At 37.9% G+C, this 21,602-nt stretch overlaps 1 protein-coding gene across 1 annotated transcript in view; it reads left to right on the forward strand.

Annotated features, from left to right (window-relative positions):
* Positions 1–21,017, forward strand: part of hs3st4 (heparan sulfate (glucosamine) 3-O-sulfotransferase 4) — an 88,558-nt gene extending 67,541 nt beyond the window's left edge. The window contains exon 2 of the mRNA XM_086289658.1: positions 18,929–21,017. Within this exon, the coding sequence (XP_086145784.1) occupies positions 18,929–19,583 (655 nt within the window). The 3' untranslated portion in view covers positions 19,584–21,017. The remainder of the gene's footprint in view (positions 1–18,928) is intronic.
* The last annotated feature ends 585 nt before the right edge of the window (positions 21,018–21,602 follow it).

A 21,602-nucleotide genomic window follows, 5' to 3' on the forward strand; every position in this document is an offset into this window, starting at 1 on the left:
GGTTTAATTTAATTACTTACTTTATATACAAAATATTATACATAATGGCTTTGCAGGTTTTAATATGGCTGGACTGCTGATAGATTGCATTTGTGATGCCTGCATGGGAAATGGTGATTAAAATACTACTCTTCTGTGAGAGCTTTTTTGCAGATTTTGAAACCAGGGCAAGGGGATCTTTGCTCTTATTCAGTCACAAGAGCATTACTGATGTTGGGCAACAAAGCCTGGATTACATTCGGCATTCCAGTAAAACCCGGAGGTGTTGGATGGCATGCACGCTGGACAGAGAGCCCTGACTAGGACTCATGAGGGCTCTGTGTACAGAGTGTCTGTCCTCAGTCCACTTTTGCCACGACATTCTAATGAAATCCTGTTATTTATTTATTAGTGTTTACAATCTTATATCGAAAAGTACCAATTTCCACTATGTCTTAAGGCTCAGTACTGCATACTGACAGGGCCAGGTTGATGTTGTGAGGCCTTTTTCCCCTCTCTTTTATTCCAGAAAGTATTTATATATTAATCAGTACTCCTGTGCCCCCTTTAACCATACCCACTATTTTCATTGTGCTCGCTCTTGGCATTTTTTTCCTGTATGCCAGTCTTGTCATATTCTTTTGTCTATAATTTTTCATTTCATGCAGTTTCATTTAGGTAATCTCAAAACCACTGTCTTTCTGGCAGACAGTTGTTCCCTTGAAAAAAAAGATAGGTGTTAAACCTAATTAATTACTGCTAAATGAAATAGCACCTGGATTTTCCTAGCCCCTTTTCTATTCTTCACACCAAAGCCTCATTTACGCCAAATTTCAGAGCGGTGGAGATGATCATACCTTGCTTTTACACATTTCTGACATTTGAATGAGCTGATAAAGTCACTAGAGAGGGCCTTTGGTGAAGCTATTTTGATTTCTGCGCACATTTATTGCCTAAATAGATTCCTGTTGAAGAAAATATCAAGTCACATTGTGTTGTGAATGATATCTGAACTACCATTACAAGATTATAAGACGTATCTGCTAACAAGGAGCTACAAAGAGCTCTTGTTTGCTGCTTTTGTGAGCTTTCAAATGAGGTGCTTGCTTTTCAGAAGCCTTCTATTCTACTGCTGGAATAAAATGAAAGAAAATATTGCTTGTATGTGCAAGAGTCATTAAGCAATTAATTTATTGTGCAACTTTACACACCCCGGAGTCCAATTCAATTTATAAATGCAGATTGATTGGGAAATTAGATTCTTTAAATTAACTGAGCTTTACTTTTATATAAAGGGAGGGTCCATAATCACTGCAGCGTAACATGGAGAGTTCGAGTACTGGTCAACTTGGTGTACACACCAAAGGCTGTTTTTTGTGGATGATAAATCAGTGAAGAGCTCATAGTGGTTAATGATGTATGGTAACACAGAACTCACTGCACAGAAGAAAACTTGACTACTGGCAGAGATAAGACAACAGTTCAACTTCCAATTGAGTGCTCAAAGTGCTCAAAATGTGGCGATGGAAATGCATGTCCAAAGGATTATTATTGTCATTGCTGATTGTTATTAATTGCAATCATCTATATATCCCAAATTCATTCACTAGAAAAATACCGTCTTTGTAATATACAGCTCCTTTACTCCTTGCATTTCAATGCCGCAATGCAGTTTGCTGTGCCAAATCATCTGATCACAGTGCTTAATTGAATACTGATGTGAAGAGTACAAGAGATAGCAGAGCAGGCTTCACAAGTAATTAAAAAATGCAACTCAACCCATATGGATAATTTTCTTTAACTCATTTATCCTCTGTGTTGAAGTGTACCTGCTTTAGCTGGTGGTTATTGATAAGACACTCCCATGTCAGGAGTGCGTCTGCTTTTTGGAGAATTTAATTTCCAGTCAATATACAATATAGAATGTTGGAGTAAAGGAGTAATAATCTGTTATGTAATATTTCCCTTACCTTTGTCTGTATCACAGGGATTTACTTGGTAGCAGAAGCTCAAAGATTTTCCACAGTACAAGGACAACAGGAACTATAGCACACTACACAGTGAACTCCCAGCTTTGCAAATATGCATTTATCAGCTCATTTGAATGTGCATAGGGACGGTGTGGTGCACAGTGTGCTTCTAAGTGCATTATCCAGTCAGCAAATTTTCTTTGGCAGGATGGTGTTCCAAATAAACAGCTAAGCTGTGGCACCGATTTGGCGATATATACAACCCAGATGTGGTTTATATCTTTTCAGCCAAATTCAAACCATCACACCGTCATGCCATGACCACGGGTAACTGTTTTTTTGGTGTAACTGACTCGGGATGCATCTGGACTTTGTACAGAATTCAATTTTATCCTTTAGCCAATGAAAACCGAGGCGGGAAACTGTTAAACTGATGTAAAAAAAAAAGGTTAATGTTGAGCGGGTAGAATTACTTTATAAATTGCTGCATACCCGCCTGTTTCAGGAGTATGTGATACAGCATGGTTTTCTAAGAACGTATGTTTGTGTTCTTATCTAAAAGTAAATGTGCTGTAGTGCCGTAGCCCTGAGCTGCTTGTTTTTACATGGGCAGTTTGTTTCAACATATTCTGTTATATCAGGAGAAGCCATCTGAAGGAAGATGACTTTAACCTCGTAAGACCTGAACTCTTCCACGGCATGCATTTTTAATGTCTCTTTGATATTTGGGCTGATTGGGACCCGATGAATGTAAAAACAAAGAATTACCAGATTTTTTTTTTTACCTTATTTTTGTTTCTAAGACAAATAAGAGCCACATATGAGGATATTCATTTAAATTTTTGATAGAACAGTAGAAGTATAATGTCCTCGTAAGTGGATATCAGGCCCTTGTAGAGCAAAATTGAGTATTTTGAGCTAAATAACCCAAAATGTGATGTCCACATATGTGGACGCCAGGTCAAAACACTTAAAATCGTTTTCCCATATTTTCATAAAGCATATATTTTTATGTAACTTAGCTTTACTATTTATATAATGGTAAGTGATACATTTCAAGACTAGTGCAAAACATGTGAGGACAACAATATCAAAAAGCCTTCTGAGATTAAGGTTTAATATTTGGTTTTATTCTATCTATAAACATTTGACACATTTCTCTTTAAGCTCTCCCTTTGGCAGCCTGGATTACATGAGCAAATCTGTATATCTCTAAAACATTATCCTGCGTTTGTGATGTGTGTTTATGGCAGATTCCCTTGCTGTGTCAAACTACCTCTGCTGGGGAGATTAAGGGTGTGTACAGGGTTTACTGGAAGTGCTCAAACAAGCTGCTCAAAAGGCTGAGGGCTATACTGAGATTCATTCAAGGATTACATCCTCATATCTCCTCCCATCTTGAGTATTGAAAACCAGAGAGATGTTCAATGACTTGCAACAGCCATTTCACAGCTGAGGTGTTGTCTGCCCATTTCCTCCATGATAAAGACTGTCTTTCTGGTGGTTTGGGGCTGTAACCAGCAGAAATAATGCGGAACTGACAAAATAAACAGGTCTTGCAGAGTGTCTCTGCTCAGTGAGATCTTTGGTTGATGTTCAACTAATATTATAGTTGCAAGTATTTGAGTCCATGAGACTGGGAAGGAACGTGCCCCGCTTTGATCTTCAAAATTATTAAATATACATGACAGAAACCAGAAAGCTCAAAAGCCATGATACGAAGCTATTCCTCCATAAAGAGAGACACTTAGCGGAGCGGTTGTTTAGTAGCTATTTTCGTGTTTTCTTTCTGACAGCACAGCAAAGCCGCTCACGCTGCAGAGTTGGGTCCTGTTTATAGTGGACTCTGTCTAATCCTGTCTCTAATCCCTTCAGTCTTTGCAGGTATGAAACTCCGGCAGGGGAAGCAACCCTGTGAGATTAAGGTGTTACATTAAATCTAACAGTGATTAAATAACCAACCATTATATGACTGTAGCAAATTAATTTCCCCAGTGTCATGTCAGCTGGGTAACACAGTCTATCTGTGGAGCCAACTCTGTGCTGCTGATTTTAGATGAAGTCACACCATGCAGAAACATAATAGATTTGCCTCTGTACATAAGTCACAGTGAAAACAAAATTCCTCTAACACAGGCAAGAATTCAGGCCTGCCAAGTTGTGCATTTGCATCTTGAGCATTCCAGCAGGGCCTTAAAACACCTTTTTTGCCAGATATAAGAAAAGGCCCCTGCAAGTAAACACATACATTTAACAGCACGTTCTGTGCTTTCCTCTGCCTGCAGTTGCAAATATAACTGACACAATATCTTATAAGTGATAGCAGCTCACATGGCAGGTGAATTATTTCAGCTTTTCAGCCCTCCCAACAGACTGTCTGAATTGAGCAATCTCTGCCAGCTAAAGCACAATTTGGATTAGCAAAAGCCCCACTGATAGGTCAGCTTAGCCCGTAATGGAGCAGCTTAGGCCTTGTCTGCATGATTATAACATTCTTAGCGGCCTTTTGCCTTGCTTCCAGATGTTACAGCACAAACATATCTGCCTCACTTCAAGTCCAAAATTAAATGTAGATCAGAGGAACAACAAAATGATGAACATTTTAAAAACACCTTCGCATACGTGATACATTTTTCAAGAACCTTAATTGTCAGCAATGCTGTTTGTGATAAATGTTGAAAGGATCTTTTAGCTGTAAAATATGTCAAGCAATGCTTCTTCCTTATTTGGCACAAATAATTTATTCTAAAAGTTCTCATCTTTGACAACATTTTCTTTTTTCATCTGTTTGCTAAATCAAAGCATTATAATGTCAACTTTAACAACATTTTAACTACATTCGACTACAGCAGACATTTCATTTCTGACGCTTCTTTTTGAAATGCTGGCATGTGACGAATGCTTTATAGTTAATTGATATTTAGCAGCACTGTTATTTTGCACTGTCTGTGCATTTAAGCAGCTACACATTCAACTTCAGAAACCCCATTTCTCAGACCTTCAGCAGTAATTTATTTTCAACACTTCAATTTCTCACTGCTCTTTAAATTAGAGCTCTCAGCCTGTGCAAGTTGTTCTCATGAAACACAAATGACAATGTAAATTTCCTCATGTCGTGACAAAACGACGCCGTTCGTGTGCATATGCATTTGTTGGAAAGTGCTCAACACACCACCACGTAGTGATTCTCTTCTTAGCATGTTGTTTGCATTATCAGTACATTATATAAACAGGCCAAGATCAGGTTAGAAGTTTTAAAGCTTTATGATGGATGCTGTCAATGATGCAAATGGGTTTAAGAAGATTACCTGAAAAATCAATGTTTTATTTTTCCAAATGACAGTCCCAGTGTTTATGCAAACTGCTGTGTGGTTTAGTCATTTTCAAAGGGCTGTCTGTCTTTAGAAGTCTCTCAGACTCTTCTGATCACAGGTTTCACTCAGGGGGCTTTCATCATTTATCTTTCTCCTTACCCAACCATGCCAACACTTCCACTGTTAATATTAAACGAGACGTCCTCATGGAAATAAAACACGTGCCAGAATGTTTTCATCAGCTCATTTCTCTTGCACGTGAAACTTTTTGTTTATAAGTTCACGGCTCATTTAAAAGAACTTTTGCTGCTAGCTTAATTCACATGCCTCCACCATGAAAATGGACACCTACGACCAGCAGTTTCCACCACATTACTGCAGGGCACCCCGCTGCTTTGACTTCACGCTGTAATTGCTTTAGCTCCGAAATGTCATGAACGTGATCTGTGGCCACATCTTATAGTTTGCGAAACAAAAATGTCACTTTTATTCACTATTATTGTTTTAAAAAATATATTCTGTTTCGTCTCGAATACTCGCATACTACTTACTACTGGATTAAGTTAGCTGTCTTTTTTAACAATATACGTAGTCACTTCTATTGCAATATTGAAGTCAGGAATTAATAAGGATCCGAAGAATGAGGAACATAATGGGGGCAAAGGGAGCCTATCCCAGCTGCCTTAAGGTGACAGGCAGGGTACACCCTAGAAAGGCTGTCAGTCTATTGCATTGCTAAAACAGAGACAGTCAGTTATTCTTGTTCACATTAACACCTTCAGCCAATTTAGAATCACCAATTAACCCAACAAAGAGGAAGCCAAAGAAACAAATGGAGGAACAAGGAGAACTTGCAAATCTCAGTATAATGTATTAAACATATTTTGGAAAACACATTTTTTATTTAATAATTTATTTTTAGACTCCCTTGGGTGTTCCAGGCCTTGGCTGATCAGTGTTGTTGTTCTTGTTGTTTGGAGGGGAGTTTTTATTTTCCCTCTCTCGCTTTCTAGCATCCTAAATGCTTGAAAGATTCATGTTGCTGTTGATACGTTTAATTTCAAGCTTATTTGTATGGGCTAAAAAACAAACAAGACACTAATAAAAGTGCTCATCGATTAGTTGATGATGGGCTAAAGTGCTGTTAGCAAAAGCCTGCATTTAGACACATAACTGTTTTCCTCCCTTTGTCAGGTACACCGCATACCCCCATATAATACAGGAACCTTTCTCATCTGTTTTCCATCCTCTCTTGCCACAGCCAAAGGTAATATTTTACAATGAGTATTACGATGGGCCAACCTGCCCAGATGACCAAAAGCAGCTTAAAAGAATTTGTGCCGCTCTGTTTGATTGGTATTAAAGGTGCTTTTGCACCACACTACACACTGTTGCACCGTGTATAAGCAGAGACAGGTAGTGGGTAAATCTCTCAAACACAGGTAATAGATACATGCCTCCCTTATTTTCTTTTCTTGCTTTCTGTTTTGCCTGTTGGGAGCAAAAATCTTAGAGGCTTTTTTTTTTCCAAATGCGAGACAAAAGTGAAATATACTCTCAAGCACTCGTAGCTGCCACATGCACACTGAAATATAGAAGTATATACAGAATATGAAATGCCTAGAACATGGGGACAAAGGTGCAGTGCAAGATGTGAAAGACACAGACCATAATAAAAATACATGAGTCACACCATATTTAAAATGAAATACAATGTTTACAAAGCACTATCAGCAATGGCACATCGCCCAAAGTCATCTAAAATCACGCACACCAGCAGGCTGCCACACTCTCCTGACAGAATAGACTCACACCCTTTCTCAAGAGAGATAATCACTTTTAGTTGCTGGCCAGTCGCAGCTATGAACTGCTGACCCAACATTTCAAATACTGCACGTTTTACTTTGTAAATTTGATCAAAGTCTTTCAAGTTGCACCAAAGCTTAAAGAGTAGGATCAGGATCCATGTTGCAGAGCAACTACCATGTGTTTTTGCTGCCGATCATATGATCATAATGTGGTGGATCATAAATTTGATTAGTTTTGAAGTTGTACATCTCTGTTCCTTACATTTCATGTCATGCCCTTATTAATGTTTTATTTGTTGCTTTGACTGTTTTCGAATAGAATATGCAGTGGGAACATAGAGGGAGATAAGTAGTGAAAGTTTTGCCAGGGTTGATTGTGCGTCGATCCATTGTTAATGCCTCAGGGCTCCAGTAGGTGGGTTCGCGCACCTCCTCCTTCACTCAATCCGGTTGTTCAGTGATGACGCGACGAATCCTACTTCCGGGCCTAAAGTAGTCTGCATTTAATATGGCTTTTGTGTTGTTAACATGTTTAATGTTATGTATTTTCTTCTATTTGATCTCAAAAAGCTCCTAAAACAGTCAGTGATCACTGTTGACCTCCCTCTGCTTTTATTACTGCTAATCATTTATTTAAGCTCAGTTTTTAAAACCTTAGGATCTAACTACAGCCCAGCCCATGCAGCAGTATATGAATGACTAACCTCGTATTGTGGATGGATTATCTCAGTTGTTCTCCTGGCTGAAGTTTGGTCCTTTTACAGCATCCTGCCATGCGATTACATTTGTTCCTGACCACCGAGAACACTCACGTTAACTTTTATCGAGTGGAAAAAAAGTTAGCTTGTTTATATTATGCTAACATAGCTGTGTCGCTAGCGGTCACGTAGCACATCATTATATACCAGCTAGCCCAACTTCAGTAACCCTACAAACGTCACTGCTGTTTAGTTTTCTGTCTTCATTTATGCTGGAAGTGATAACAGAGCTGTACGTTTTAATTTGTTTCCAAAACCCCGCAGTCAGGACATGCTATATTGTATTTAGATAGAAGCTAGCGAGTTAACGCCCTGCTAACTTCTAACTCTGTTAAATGTCATAAATTCCGTTTTCATGGATGCCTGGATGTTAAACTCAATTGTTACACCTGGTAGAGCAGAACGCTGATCATTTTATTAAAGATGAAAGACTTTAGACAGTTTTTCAACTCTCAGTAATGCCATAGTGATCGTTTGATATGTGGACCTGCAGCGGAGTTTAGGTCCAGACACGGCTAGTGACGTCAGACTGAACAACCGGATACAGACGAGTGAGAGTGAGAGCTGCGTGTCTGTGCCGTTCTTTCACCTCTCCTCACTATTTCCCCTGTTTAAGGTAACTGCCATGCACAGATCTGTATAAACGTGGCAGCATGTGTTACTGTTGATTATTAGGTCATTATCATTGTTCATTTTAGCGAAAGATGTGAATTGCGGACTATTTTGCTGAGAAGTTCCAGTTAACCTCTGTTGCTGTGTATGCGAGTTTTCACTATTACTCCGCCATATTGTGTGAAGATTTTTCTGTTACTATCTGTATAAGTTAACTACTGAAAGACATGCAGCACTTAAAGTATTATTTCATTGCTGTGGAAAGTTAGTGACTGTGTCAGCTAACATGTGCAAGTTAAAAAGATGTTTTTGTCTAATGCTACAGTTCATGTTATCTAAAGCATTCTCATCAGCTAATGCAGCGAACAATAGTGACTTAGTTTGGACACAGTTGTCCTGAGACTGAGTGCATATCCATAAGAATATTGTTTTGGTTGTATTGCATGTGAAACTCATTACAGACGAGTGAGAGCTGCGAGTCTGTGCCGTTCTTTCACCTCTCCTCACTATTTCCCCTGTTTAAGGGCACAACAATAACAGGAGGTCAAACACGAGACAGAGGAATGAAGACAGAGAAAATACAGAGGAATTGCAATTAAGTGATATTTTTAATCAGTTAATGGTTTTTTTTCTATAAATCTTAAAACTGCTACAATGATTTAATTTATGTTGAAAGAAATTAAATAGAAAAGAGGGACCTGGTAGATAAAACAGTGTTAATGAGTGTTAAGACTTCCCATATGGAAAAGATATATATAAATCTTATAAAGTTTGTATCTGTCTTGTGTGAAACTTGTATGAAAAGCATATAAGTGTGAAAACAGATATAAGATCCCTTGAAAAATTATATAATGAAACTTGTAAGTTTTGGATACTTACTAAAACAATGTATGAAAGTAATGCGAAAGTGGCCACTTTCATGAGTAATCACATATAAGTTTTTACTATTTCTTTTCCGTATGGGTTGACCTCGTCCTCACTGGCTCAGGCACAAAGACAGTTAAATGCTAGAGGCATTTCTCATCTCTTTTGAGGTTAGAAATTTTGCACCACAGTTGACTGAGGAATTCACTTAAAAACTCAAGGATAGAAACTATATGAAGAGATTCGTGGGTCATAGTGTATTCCATATTAGCTACAGTTTAAAACTGGACAGTTAAACCTGCACTTTAAATGTATTTTTATTGTTTGTATTTGTCCTCACCACGAATCTTTCTTTTGTTCTTAGACAATAATCCTTCTGAAAACTGAGTTTCGTTTCTATCTGAAATATCACAAGTATTGTTTCTAACCCTTTCAAGTGCACCAATAATTGCAATGTAAAATGCAGAGATACTGGGTTGCCAGTGTGGAAATGTGGCAGGACACACCCAATTTAAAATGTTGGTTAAATGCAAATTACAGAGAAAATTATCTGGCAAATATAGGCTTAATTACTATTAGTTGGGTCTGCACAACTTCAAGCTTTAAAAAAAAAAAGCAATCTTAAAGATTTGACAGTAAAAACACGAACTTTAATACCTTAGGTCTACTCCTTTTTGTCCCTTTACTCGCTGTGATATTTGAAACTGATCCACAGTCTAAAAATTATGTAAAATAACACATTGCCTTTTCTGTTTCTAATTCATAACTGATAAATGGATGGATACTTTTATAGCAATTTTCTGCACAATTTTAGAATTCAAAGCACTTTCTTACTACTAGCCTAATTTACCATTTAAACAAGTGCCTTTTTATGCCTCAGCACTTTTACCCTAACATCCACACACACTGATGGATTGACAACACTTTGATCTTCAGTATCTTGCCCAAAGATACTTTGACATCAGGGTTGTAGTCGAACAGGAGGATCAGCTAGCGGATCCGTTGTACCTTCTTAGTCCAACACAATACAATTTTTTGTTTTGCTAGTTAATGTTTTTAATGTGAAGCTGTAGCAGTTGGTAATATTTGGTGTGCAAATTAATAACTTAATACAATAAATTAATAAAGCATTTGTCTCTTGGCAAAGTCACTAGATTTGTAATATTCCAAATATAAATATGCTGCACCATTTTTCATCAGTCAGCAACAGACTTAATTACGATTGTGATACCACATTAAGTGATTTATGGGGGCTTCCAGACATTTATTTGAATGAAAATGTTCAGGATTGCCAAGATTGAAAGTGGCTTCATGCAGCATTTATATGCCATTATGTGTGGTGTTCCTGCAGTTCTGTTGGAGCCGCTGAAGTCCTTGATTAATGTTAAACAGGAAAGGCAAGAAAGGAAACGCAGTACACACTTTTGCTTTTGCTGGATTTCTTATTGATGCATTTCAATATCTGCTGTGTAGTAACTAAGAAATGAATGCAAATGTGCTCTGAAGAGTGCTATTTAGGTTTGGGTTGAAGCATCAAGACAAATACATGTAGAAAGAATTGATGGTGAACCAGTGAACCAAATACTCGCTTTGAATGCAATAACCCCTACCTAATTCAGCAGTGACTTAGTTTTTACTATATACATGTTTCATTTTATTTACTATATTGCTCATTATTCATTTTTTATAGCTATGACAACTGTGGCCAGCTTAACACATACGCTTGAGGGAGAAAATAGACAAGTACTCAACTCAGTCACTTGCGTCCTTTGTTGTAATGTGTGAATAAGGTGCATTATATAGAATCAACAGAGCCCAACACTGACATTTCTGTAAGGCTTCATTGCAAAGATTACCGATTTTTACAACATGAGAAAAGACAAAAGTAAAAAAGTCTGCTTGCTTTCAAATTTTCATAATATTCATCCTGACATTTTGTGAGTTAACTCAAACTTCTAAAAGGAGAAAATCGTCAAAATTCTGTCTGTGTTAGGGTAATGTCTTGCACACAGAAAGTTTGTGCAGTCTTCTTTTTCGTAGTGTCATGCTGACCTACAGCCTAATAATAAGTTGGGGGGGGAAAAAATTAGAAAAAAGTAGGAAAAAATACTGCCTCTGATAGGTAATTTCTGGAAAATGTCCAGGTGTTTAACTGATCGAACTGCCAAAAATCTATCATTTGGATATCAAATCTTTTCTTTTAAGTTTTCACCAGAGTACTTATGAGTAATGCAGACCAACAGTGTCTGTAATGTATACCTGACAAAGACCTACATATTATACTCAAAATTACATAAAATACAATTTGTGCTTTCCGGTTATATTAAGTTATATCAGCCACACATGCAAATATGGTGACATTATCCATTTTACATTATTTCTTTCATCAGTCATATGGCGTTGATCTGACGACATGCAGCAGCTCATATGTTCATGTCTTCTTGTTTAACCACAATAATTGATGCCTTTCAGTCTTGTCATTCTGACAGACACTTTATCAAAAGTTACACTTCAGCTACCTCATAAATCCACTTAGAAAAAGCATGGAAAGAGCTCATGGATGTGTTATGTAATCAAAATAATGAGCATTTTAATAAAAAGGTTGCTTTACATAATGCAGCCAAACAAGTGCAAAGTTTTGTCTGTGGTCAACTTAAACTGATTGGATCCTGAAGTGTTGCCCATTTTTTTCTCTGGCAAGGAAATCTATCATGTTCAAACTGTCATATTAATTGGTTCTGCTTAACTGAGCTGGATCTGCAATATAGCCAGGATGTAAATTTTAGCCTTTGACTTTGACGTATTCAGGTGTGACTTTCAATTAGAGCTGCTGTTTTGTGCATTTCGTTGAGCTATTAGACATTTGGTAAGGTTTCAACGGTGTAAGCGAATTAAGTTGGGCTAGGCAGGCGCTAATGAAAAGCCCTCTGTTCCACACAGAAGAAAATGCAGAGCTTTACATTTTTAACATAAATACCATAAAGTATTAAATGCAAAAAAAAAACCCCAACAACTTTGAGGTCACACTCTGTCCACTGGCTCATTAACATTGATATTATCATATCACATTGACCTGCATGCGGTTGTTATGTTGTGTTCTCGCTTGTGCTCCAACTTTGTAAATAAATGAATGTGAAAGTGGCGCAGCAGTGCTGGGACAAGCACATAACATAGACTTGTTTCTGTAGTGGCAACATCAATAATGGAATATTGAGGGCAATTGTGATCAAATTGAATGAGTGTTGTCTGAAGTGCTCTCATCAGTTCATTCAAAGACAGATAAACAAACAAGTAAAGAACAATAAAAGGAGACAATCGTCTTTCAGAGGAGTGGCAAACTGCTGTTTTTTTATTAGACCACAGATGAGCCATTATGTAAGGATATTATTTTGGGTTATGTACTGTGTGTTTATTTCGAGATTTATGATTAGAAATCAGTTCCTTTTTATAGCCAGCAATGTTAAGACAAGACAGTGAAGTTGAAAAAAAAAAGGCAATATCCTTGAAGTTTGATTTGAGATAAGATTGCTTCCGTTCTCTCTCCCAGACATTAATACAGTTAAAAATAGACTTATTTTCTGGCTCATATACACTGTTATGTACTAATGTTGCAGGTCGGTACAGCATTCCAAACATCCTCATAGTCTGCTTCATTGCCACACTTTATTTCATGATGTTTTATGTCCAAAGGGCATCTGAGCACAGCTTCAGATCTCAGCACTGCAGTCTGGTGATGTGGGCAGAGAAGTACCTGGCTTGCCCACTGTTGGAATGGGATGGTCTTTAGGGGATCTCAGGAAGGGGGTGGGGAATAGGGGTTTGATCAGGACCAGCTGTCACTTCTGTCCTCAACTATTTCTCAAAGTCTACAGTCCCGCAGAAGTACAAGTATAATAGGCTTATTTAGAGTGGGGAGGCTATAGCAGTTTTGCTCTCCTTGTCATGTTACAGACATGATTTGCTTGTCTTTTAATCTCTACTGAGGAAAGATTGACAATATTAACATTCAACAATTTAGCATAACTCTGACCGCTAGGCTCAAAATGTTGCATTTAATTAATGAATGTGGTGCATCTGTAAAGACAGCATGATAAATGTGGACAGATATACAGTCTATATTCCGTGATCATGGCATTGCAGGTGAAAGAAAGCAATGCACTTGAGAAGAAAGCCAACAGTTTGTATGACAAACAGCATTAAATCTGAAATGTGTTTAAGCTATTTAGAACTTGGTTCATAGTTCAATAGGAGTCCATGTTAAGGTGTACTTATTTACCATTATTATGCACATTAGTAGCTTAATGACTCTTTAGAAATAATTATAAGTCACTTATTAATGACTTATTCATCACAAAATATTCTCCAGCTACTAGACCATTAACTTAGAGTTATCCCTCAATTACCTCCTAATTACTACTTAGTAAGTATGAGAAAGCTGTTATATTTGAAATATGATTTTAATCTGCTTTGCTTATTTTGGCTCTTAAAAGGTGGTAATACCACACCAATAGTAATTTTCACATAATAGCAGTTAATAAATTTAGTGTACTATTAAATGATAAAGTGACTTTAAAACAGTGTTCCTCATTCTATCACCCAATGTACTGTTATGATTAAAGACAGGAACAAAAAATCTCACTGCAGTTTGGCATGGTTTCATCCTATTGTCTAAACAGCTTTGAAACAACCTAGCAACACTCTTCAGTCAGTATGGGCCTGGTTTCATCGCTGCTTCTTTGTGCATCAGCCAAACTGGGAACTCTCAGTGAAAAGAAAAATAAATAGATAAAAATAATATTCAACAATGCTCATGGTAGTCTTAAAGGTTTTTCAAATAGCTGGTAATAGCTAGTATTTTAGTTGATTAACAGACAAAAAACAGTTTAAGGGAGTAAAAGGGGATATTGTAGAATAAACAATAATAAACGATGTTGTAGTATAGATTTATTTTTTTTATAAAAATGCATTTATCGTTGCTGATTACCAAGCACCTGACTGCATTTTGAAATACAGTTTGGTTTGGTTTCATCTTTCTCATGAAACTACTTCTAGATCTGTGTTTTTAATAACAACAGCCAGTAAATGTAAACAAGAAAAAAAAAGAAAAAATGAAAGTCAGTGAAAGAAAATAAGTGTTTAACGTAAAACGAGTCAGGAAAATTCTAAAAGTAAAAATTAACCATTTCCATATTGCCCAATGTAATAGTAAAAGCTCTGCATCTGAGACTCTACTGCACAAAAAAGTAGCATGCAGAGCTAATATTAAATACATTCAACCATATCTTCTCTTTTACTGGATTTCAATAAAAGGCTTTTATGCCTATTATGCATATAGATATCTTTCTGGTGTGAAAAGCCCCTTGGATTTGAAGATAGTGAAAGAAAGACATAATGTTTAAGTGATTCAGAAGGAATCATTAAAAGCAATAAATGGATTAAGTTTGTGTCTGTGTATGCACACGTGTCTTTAATTATTATAATGTAAAACTTAAAACATGAACAAAAAAGAATTCATTAAATATATGTTTAAAGGTGTGACACATGTGAAAAGCCTAATGTCACTTTTTCAATGCTCTAAATGACAAATCACATAATATTCTCACTGTAATTGTAAGTGGCTCTATGTACATTGCATAACTAAATCCAGTTAATAGCTTAAAGGCAAGGCTGCTGAAAGGATACTTTCACTACACAACCATGTGGTTAGGTCAGATTCAGGTTGAGAAAAACAAAAAACAAGCCAAACTCTCTCCCATTACTTGAACATGATCTGATGGCTCAGAATGGCAGCCTTCTCTCTATTTATTTTCTTCCCAAAAGTTGCACCTTAACCGTGACAAAACAATGCCTCCCACTCCACAGCAGACCCACCAGGACCCCTTTGCTCTGGCCTGTGGGCTTGTTTTTTTTGTGTGCCAAACATGTACGCATCCACTTGTTGAGAGCCAAGCAAAGAATGACTCATTTGACCAACCTTTGTTTTCTCTCCACTTTGCAGTAAACCCATGTCTTTGTTCTTTGTGCCGCTGTAATCACAAACATGTCACTCATGGTAAAATAATTGGATTATTCATTGCAAAATGACCACAGTATATCTCTCACTGCAAATGTCTTGACTGTTTTTGATGAAAAACGCTTTTACACCCTCGACTGATATTTGTAATTCCAATTGTAAGTGTAATACATTTGCCTGTTCTTGCACTGGTTTGTTTTTTTGTTGGGGGGGGGGCTGCCTGTACTAAGCACTGGTTAACTTATAAAGGTTTATCAAAGCCATTTTTAGTAAATCCGAGTACAACTTCTGCTTTCTCTATTATAGGACTAACAAGTATGTTCCTTCATAAATGGCAAGATGACAAGATTCTGACACCTCCCCGACAAAACGATTATTCTCTCTTACTGAGTCAATATTGGCAGACAGCAAAGAATTCCTGTAATTTACACCTCAATATCATTATGTTAGTTTTTAGGCGTTATTGAAAAAAAGAAAAATCACACAAATCTGCCCACAACATTGGCCCCCTCTCCAAAGTACACTCTCCAAGGAGTCAGCTTATTATGAGTGGACTCCTTTAGAATAATTGATTGTATTTGACATGACGTGGAGGAAGCACGGCAGATTGATACTCTGCTGCTGAAATGTGATCAATCCAAATGAGAGACTGTGGGAGCGTTGATTCCTCTGCCAGAGTTTATTAGAAACAGCAAAGCTTCTCTGGAGAAACTGCATTTCTCCATAAACAGGTTGGACCTATTAGTATCTGGGAATGTAAATGAGCATCATGCCTCACCTCATCATACCTCAAAATATTCCCCGCACAACAGTTTGACAAAACAGAATGAAACATCGAGTTAAATGCTCACGTATGTTGTAGTGGGTGTTTAGGAACTAAGACTTGTGATTATCTACTAAGATTTTGTCTTAACAAACACACACACACACACACAACAAATTTGATTTGATGTACTTCACATTCTTACTAATGAATCAACTTTCTCAAATGGCATCCTCCAGATCTGAAAATTATGAGGAGTGGGTGTAAAATGGAATTCCCTTCCTACGAGTACGTAACCTTGGTGCAACTGGAAAGTGAACTTGTTTTAAAGGTTGATTTTGTCTTTTCATAATTTATTTCACTGTGGATGACTTCTTTCTTCCACTCAAAGTATCTGATTGCAAAATGTATTGTTAATATTTGATGGAAATATTTTTTATGCCATAAATTGTCAAAGGATCATATCTTGACAATGATTTGAGTAATTTTATATTATTTCCTTAGATACTTGTAATGCAACACAGTTAGAATTCATCAAATGGTATGAGAGACCTTTCCTCTATCTTCAAACTTCTGTTTGCTATGTAAATAAAGTGTTAGGCACGTGTTGAAATGCAAGAAATAAATGTTATGTGGTATGTTCTCGGTGTGAGGCAGTAAACAACAGATGGTGAGCAGCGCCACTTTAGCGCTATGGATTTTATTTAGCTACCCACCTGAATGACCTGCATTGAGCTGAGCAGCTGATGTGGAGAGAAAAAAAAGTAAGAATTAACTGTTTGCTCGTGTTTACTTCAGTTCCACTAGACTGCAAGGCCAGAGGAGTCATTTTCAATGCACAGTAAAATTAGCTTGCTTATCAGTGTTTTGATTTCCTTCCCGCCTCAACATCCAACTGACATTTTAGACGTACATGGTCCATGACTGATTCTCAATCAAAAGCACAATAACAAGCTACTGGGCTTATGTGCTTTCGCTCGCTTTTTTAATTAAATGTATGATGACAAGCAATGAGCGTGATTACAATAATAGCCTGCTATGTTTGTGTTTTCAAAAAAAGTAACCTTGAACACTGTATAACTGTCCTTTCAATTGGATATGCTCCAAAGATTGCCAGGGAGACGCTGCAGCTAATGTCCATACAGTAGGACGTCGGTTGTTTCAAGGTGATTCGCTGTGGTGTGTATCTGAACTTTTTTTTTCTGCATGGCGATGTTGCTCTATTAGACCACCTACTGGACTTTGGAGTTTAATGGCAGACAGACCTGAAGTCCTTGAGGTTAAAACAATCTTTAGCCATTTATTACTGGAAGGGGGAAGTGTGGAAAGTGATTGAATATAATGAAAACTAATACTCTTTCTGGTCACTATGCTATCTGTAGATATGTTTAATATCCCATTACAGGCCCAGAAGTAACCACAGTTCTATACTGTCAAGAGACAAACATAATCCAGAGGGAAATTACCCATCAGGAAGGCAATACTGTTACTGAGATGCAATTACCAGGCCACTTGTGAGACTTTCAGCCGAGTATCCGTGGGTACATGTGTGTGGTCGATATGTGCATAACAGCTCTTATGTCTAGCAGAGTAAATTGGATTCTTTGCTGGAGAACAGTTAATTTAGAATATGTCCAAGATGCAAATGATTGATGTGACTATATCGTTACAACTGTAGGTTTGTGGTGCAGGGCAGCCAAATGGAAAAAGAATATTGCAGGGAGAAGGAAATAGCTTTTATCCCAGAATTATGGGGAAATTTCTCCACTAAATCAGTGAGTCTCCAGAAGAAATAATTTCGATTTTGGTCGGTTGTTCGGACATTCATTTCCAAGCAAACATTGGTGAATTTGGAAGGAAGCAGCTTTCTACGTGCTTGGATTCTGCTTCTTTTTTACAGTGTATTACACATCTCCTGTGCTTGTATTCGTTAGTAGTTAAATAATCTGCATGTCTCACAGAGGATTTAATGTACCAATTTAGCACTGAATCACATAGCTTACAAACAAAGAAAACAGTACGGATTGGAATGAACATCAGTGTAAACATTTGATAAGGGTTTGCTTGAGGCGATTGCTATGCTTTATTACTGATACAAAAATAAAAGCTGCAAAAACAAGAGTTGCCTCTGTGCATTTGATATACTTGCCTCTGCAGTGGCCTATCCTACAACTCAGAGATGAAACTCATAATATTGGTGGCAATGGCACATGGCTTCCTGCGACTCCCTGGATTAATTCATCAAGTCTGGGACATTTCAACTGTACTGCAAATTATCTCCTTGAATCTGATAATTAATCACTGCTGCTTTAAATGATTGGCCCCTAACCTTAAATGCAGCAGAAAGAGCAAAAGAAAAGAGCTGCCTGCACCCATTCCAATCTTCTCCTGCCGGGGAAGTGCATGTGCATTAGAAATAAAACTGCCTGCACAGAGTGTGAGCCTAGCATGCATAATAAATGTATGACAAAACAATACCCCAGGCACCCCAGTATTAATGATATGCAGTGAACTCATTATTAAAGTTCCAAAACAGCTCCTGGAGTAACACAGATGGAGTCAATTAAGCAATGAGCATACTTGCTTTCCTGCTGTTTCATCTTCCTTCTTTTATCTCTTGCATATTACTCTATGGATGTAATTAGCTGTATGTTTCTCCTCACAACATAATGTCCAGTGATAATAACGGTTATTTTCTCTTGTAATTTCGAATAATGCACTGCTTAGTAAATGTACCAGATTTGCTTGCACCTTGTCCTTGGGTATGTTATTTGCACTGGAAGAGGTGTTGAGGGTAATACCATGCTAAGCTGTTTTTTTTTCCCCCTCTGCTGTTTCTGTTCCCAGAGACCTGATGCCTTCAACGCTGGAGGGGCAGATCACCATGGAAAAGACACCAAGCTACTTTGTGACTAACCATGCCCCCAAGCGCATCCACTCCATGGCAAGAGACATCAAGCTTATTATTGTCGTGCGTAATCCTGTCACTAGAGCCATTTCAGACTATACACAGACTTTGTCCAAGAAACCCGATATCCCCACCTTTGAGGTTCTGGCTTTTAAGAACCGGACGCTGGGTCTTATAGATGCCTCGTGGAGTGCGTTGCGTATAGGAATATATGCTCTTCACCTGGAGAGCTGGATGCAGTATTTCCCACTCTCCCAAATGCACTTTGTCAGTGGAGAGAGGCTCATTGTGGATCCTGCTGGTGAGATGGCCAAAGTGCAGGACTTCTTGGGACTGAAGCGGATTGTCACAGACAAACACTTTTACTTTAATAAAACGAAAGGATTTCCATGTCTAAAGAAGCCAGAGGACAGCAGCACTCCCAGATGCCTTGGCAAGTCTAAAGGGAGAACTCATCCTAAAATTGACCCAGATGTGATTCGGCGGCTGCACAAGTTCTACAAGCCCTTTAACATGATGTTCTACCAAATGACTGGTCAGAACTTTGAATGGGAGCTGGAGGAGGACAGTGAAACTCGTAGCTCTCAGGACTAGCATGGCACGGCTCAGCCACACCACCAGCCTTCTCACTAAAACTAATCTTGTCCGGCTTCATCTTCAGAGAGTGCTTGAGCACGCCAATCAATCATGGCTGTCTTTGCAGTGTCTGTACCCATTAGCAAGAGTTTACTGACATGCTTTTTCTTGATGATGGCAGATCATTATTGTATATACTAAACATAAAATATATTTATATTTGTGTAAATGAGATGATTTATTCCTTTTGGGTTTAAAGCATAGAACTGATATAAAAAAAATCATGTTGACTATGGCAATGCATGCGATGAGTTAAGTGTCCTTACCTCATGAGCCCTAAGGGTAAACTCTGCCTGTTTCTTCTCCCTTTACTTTCCTACAGTTTGTTGCCCTCACGCCCACTCACCAGCATTCAGTACAAAAAGATATTCTATTTCAATGGCTAATGCCATGAAGCGTTCTGTATTATTTCTTTTAAAAGAGTTCTGCTGCTTTATAAGAGAGAGAGAAAAGAGGACATGATAGACATAGAACTATAATCCTTTGACATGTGCTCATCTTTCCAGTTGTCTATATCTGAGTGGAGACAATCCTTTTAAGTTTACCAAAGTGTTAATTTACTCTGTGTCACTGTTATGGTTGATCTGCACTCATTAATTGCATACATATGAGAGAAGATGTACTGTGGCCATCATTCAATAATTGGATTGTTTCACTGCACAGTTGAACATTAGCATACTGACGACCATGCGCACCAGTGTGGTGCACTATGAGTAGTTTTGGTATAGCATTACAAATGAATCTGTTTTCTCTTTGTGCATCAAACGAGTCTGCATCTAGGCAGAAGAAAAAATTGGTGCTGCCAAAGCATTCCCAAAAATAACAGTTGACTTTTGTGGTCCTGCTTGCCTTGTGACCCTCCTCTTGTCACAGTAATACATGTCAATGAGGGTGAAGAAAAACAGAGGACCGAGCAGAAGTTTGTTACCAAACATCTGCTGCTATGCAGTCTTCTGTCGTTAGAGATTAATGGCGTGTTAAATAAACTGCTGCTGCTGTTGGAACAATGTCAATGTCAAAGAGAATTTGCTGTCAAGGAAAAGCTACATACATGCCCAGGTAAATTACCAAGCCATTACTGTATGTGCTTAACTTGAATGGAATAACTCATGCCAGTCAAATGTGCTGTAACTAGACGTTTTACTAGCAAACACTTAATCACATGATCAGCAACGCTAACTGATTGAATGCTTGTACCAGATATTACAGGCTTTTGCTGTGAAATGTTAATTTACTCATACAATGAAATAACAACATGACCCATCATCTTTCCTTTATTATTTTCTGATTTTGCATAATCTGCTGTGCGTCTGTCTGTTGTCTCTGGACTTTTCATCAATTGAGACAATCAATACAGCCAATGAGTCAATAAATACAGTCTGCTACACATCACTGGTTGCTACAGCTATGATGCATTGCTCTGTTAATCTTCCCTGTTCTCTTGCCATGGATGATTGGATTGGTTCGCTCTCTGTAGACCTCTCTGTCACCCAGGGGAAGCCAGCACCAGCAGCTACTTACACAGAGCAATTGATTCAATCAAAGTAAGCACTATACTGCCCTTTGTAGCACCAAGCCTGAACACTTACCTCTGAGTCTCACTATCCCAGAGTCACAACTTCCACTTTGAGGCTTTTCTGTGCAGCCATCCCTTGGTGTTTTCTTGACAATGTCTCTGCACTTTTACCCCCCCCCCCCTTTCTATCTATTTCTCTCTCCTCACACATGTCATCCTCCAAAGCTGTGAAGTGTGTTGGCTGTTTCACAAAGGTGAGGCACTGAATAAAGATAAGTGAACTGCAAGCAAGACATGCTAATCACACAGTTAATAAAAGCCCTTATCATCATTTATTTATTCACATTTTTCATTTATTTATTCACATTTTTGCTAAGCTTAAGAACAAGCATTATCCAACTTCCAAGCCAGACAGTCCCTCCTACTCAGTGTACAGATACTCAAAGAAATCCGCAGAAAGC

Source organism: Aulonocara sp. 'chitande type north' Nkhata Bay, linkage group LG4 (assembly GCF_057382095.1).
Source record: "Aulonocara sp. 'chitande type north' Nkhata Bay isolate Kocher_YH1m ecotype deep benthic linkage group LG4, A_spYH_male_GT1.1, whole genome shotgun sequence".
Lineage (NCBI taxonomy): Eukaryota > Metazoa > Chordata > Actinopteri > Cichliformes > Cichlidae > Aulonocara > Aulonocara sp. 'chitande type north' Nkhata Bay.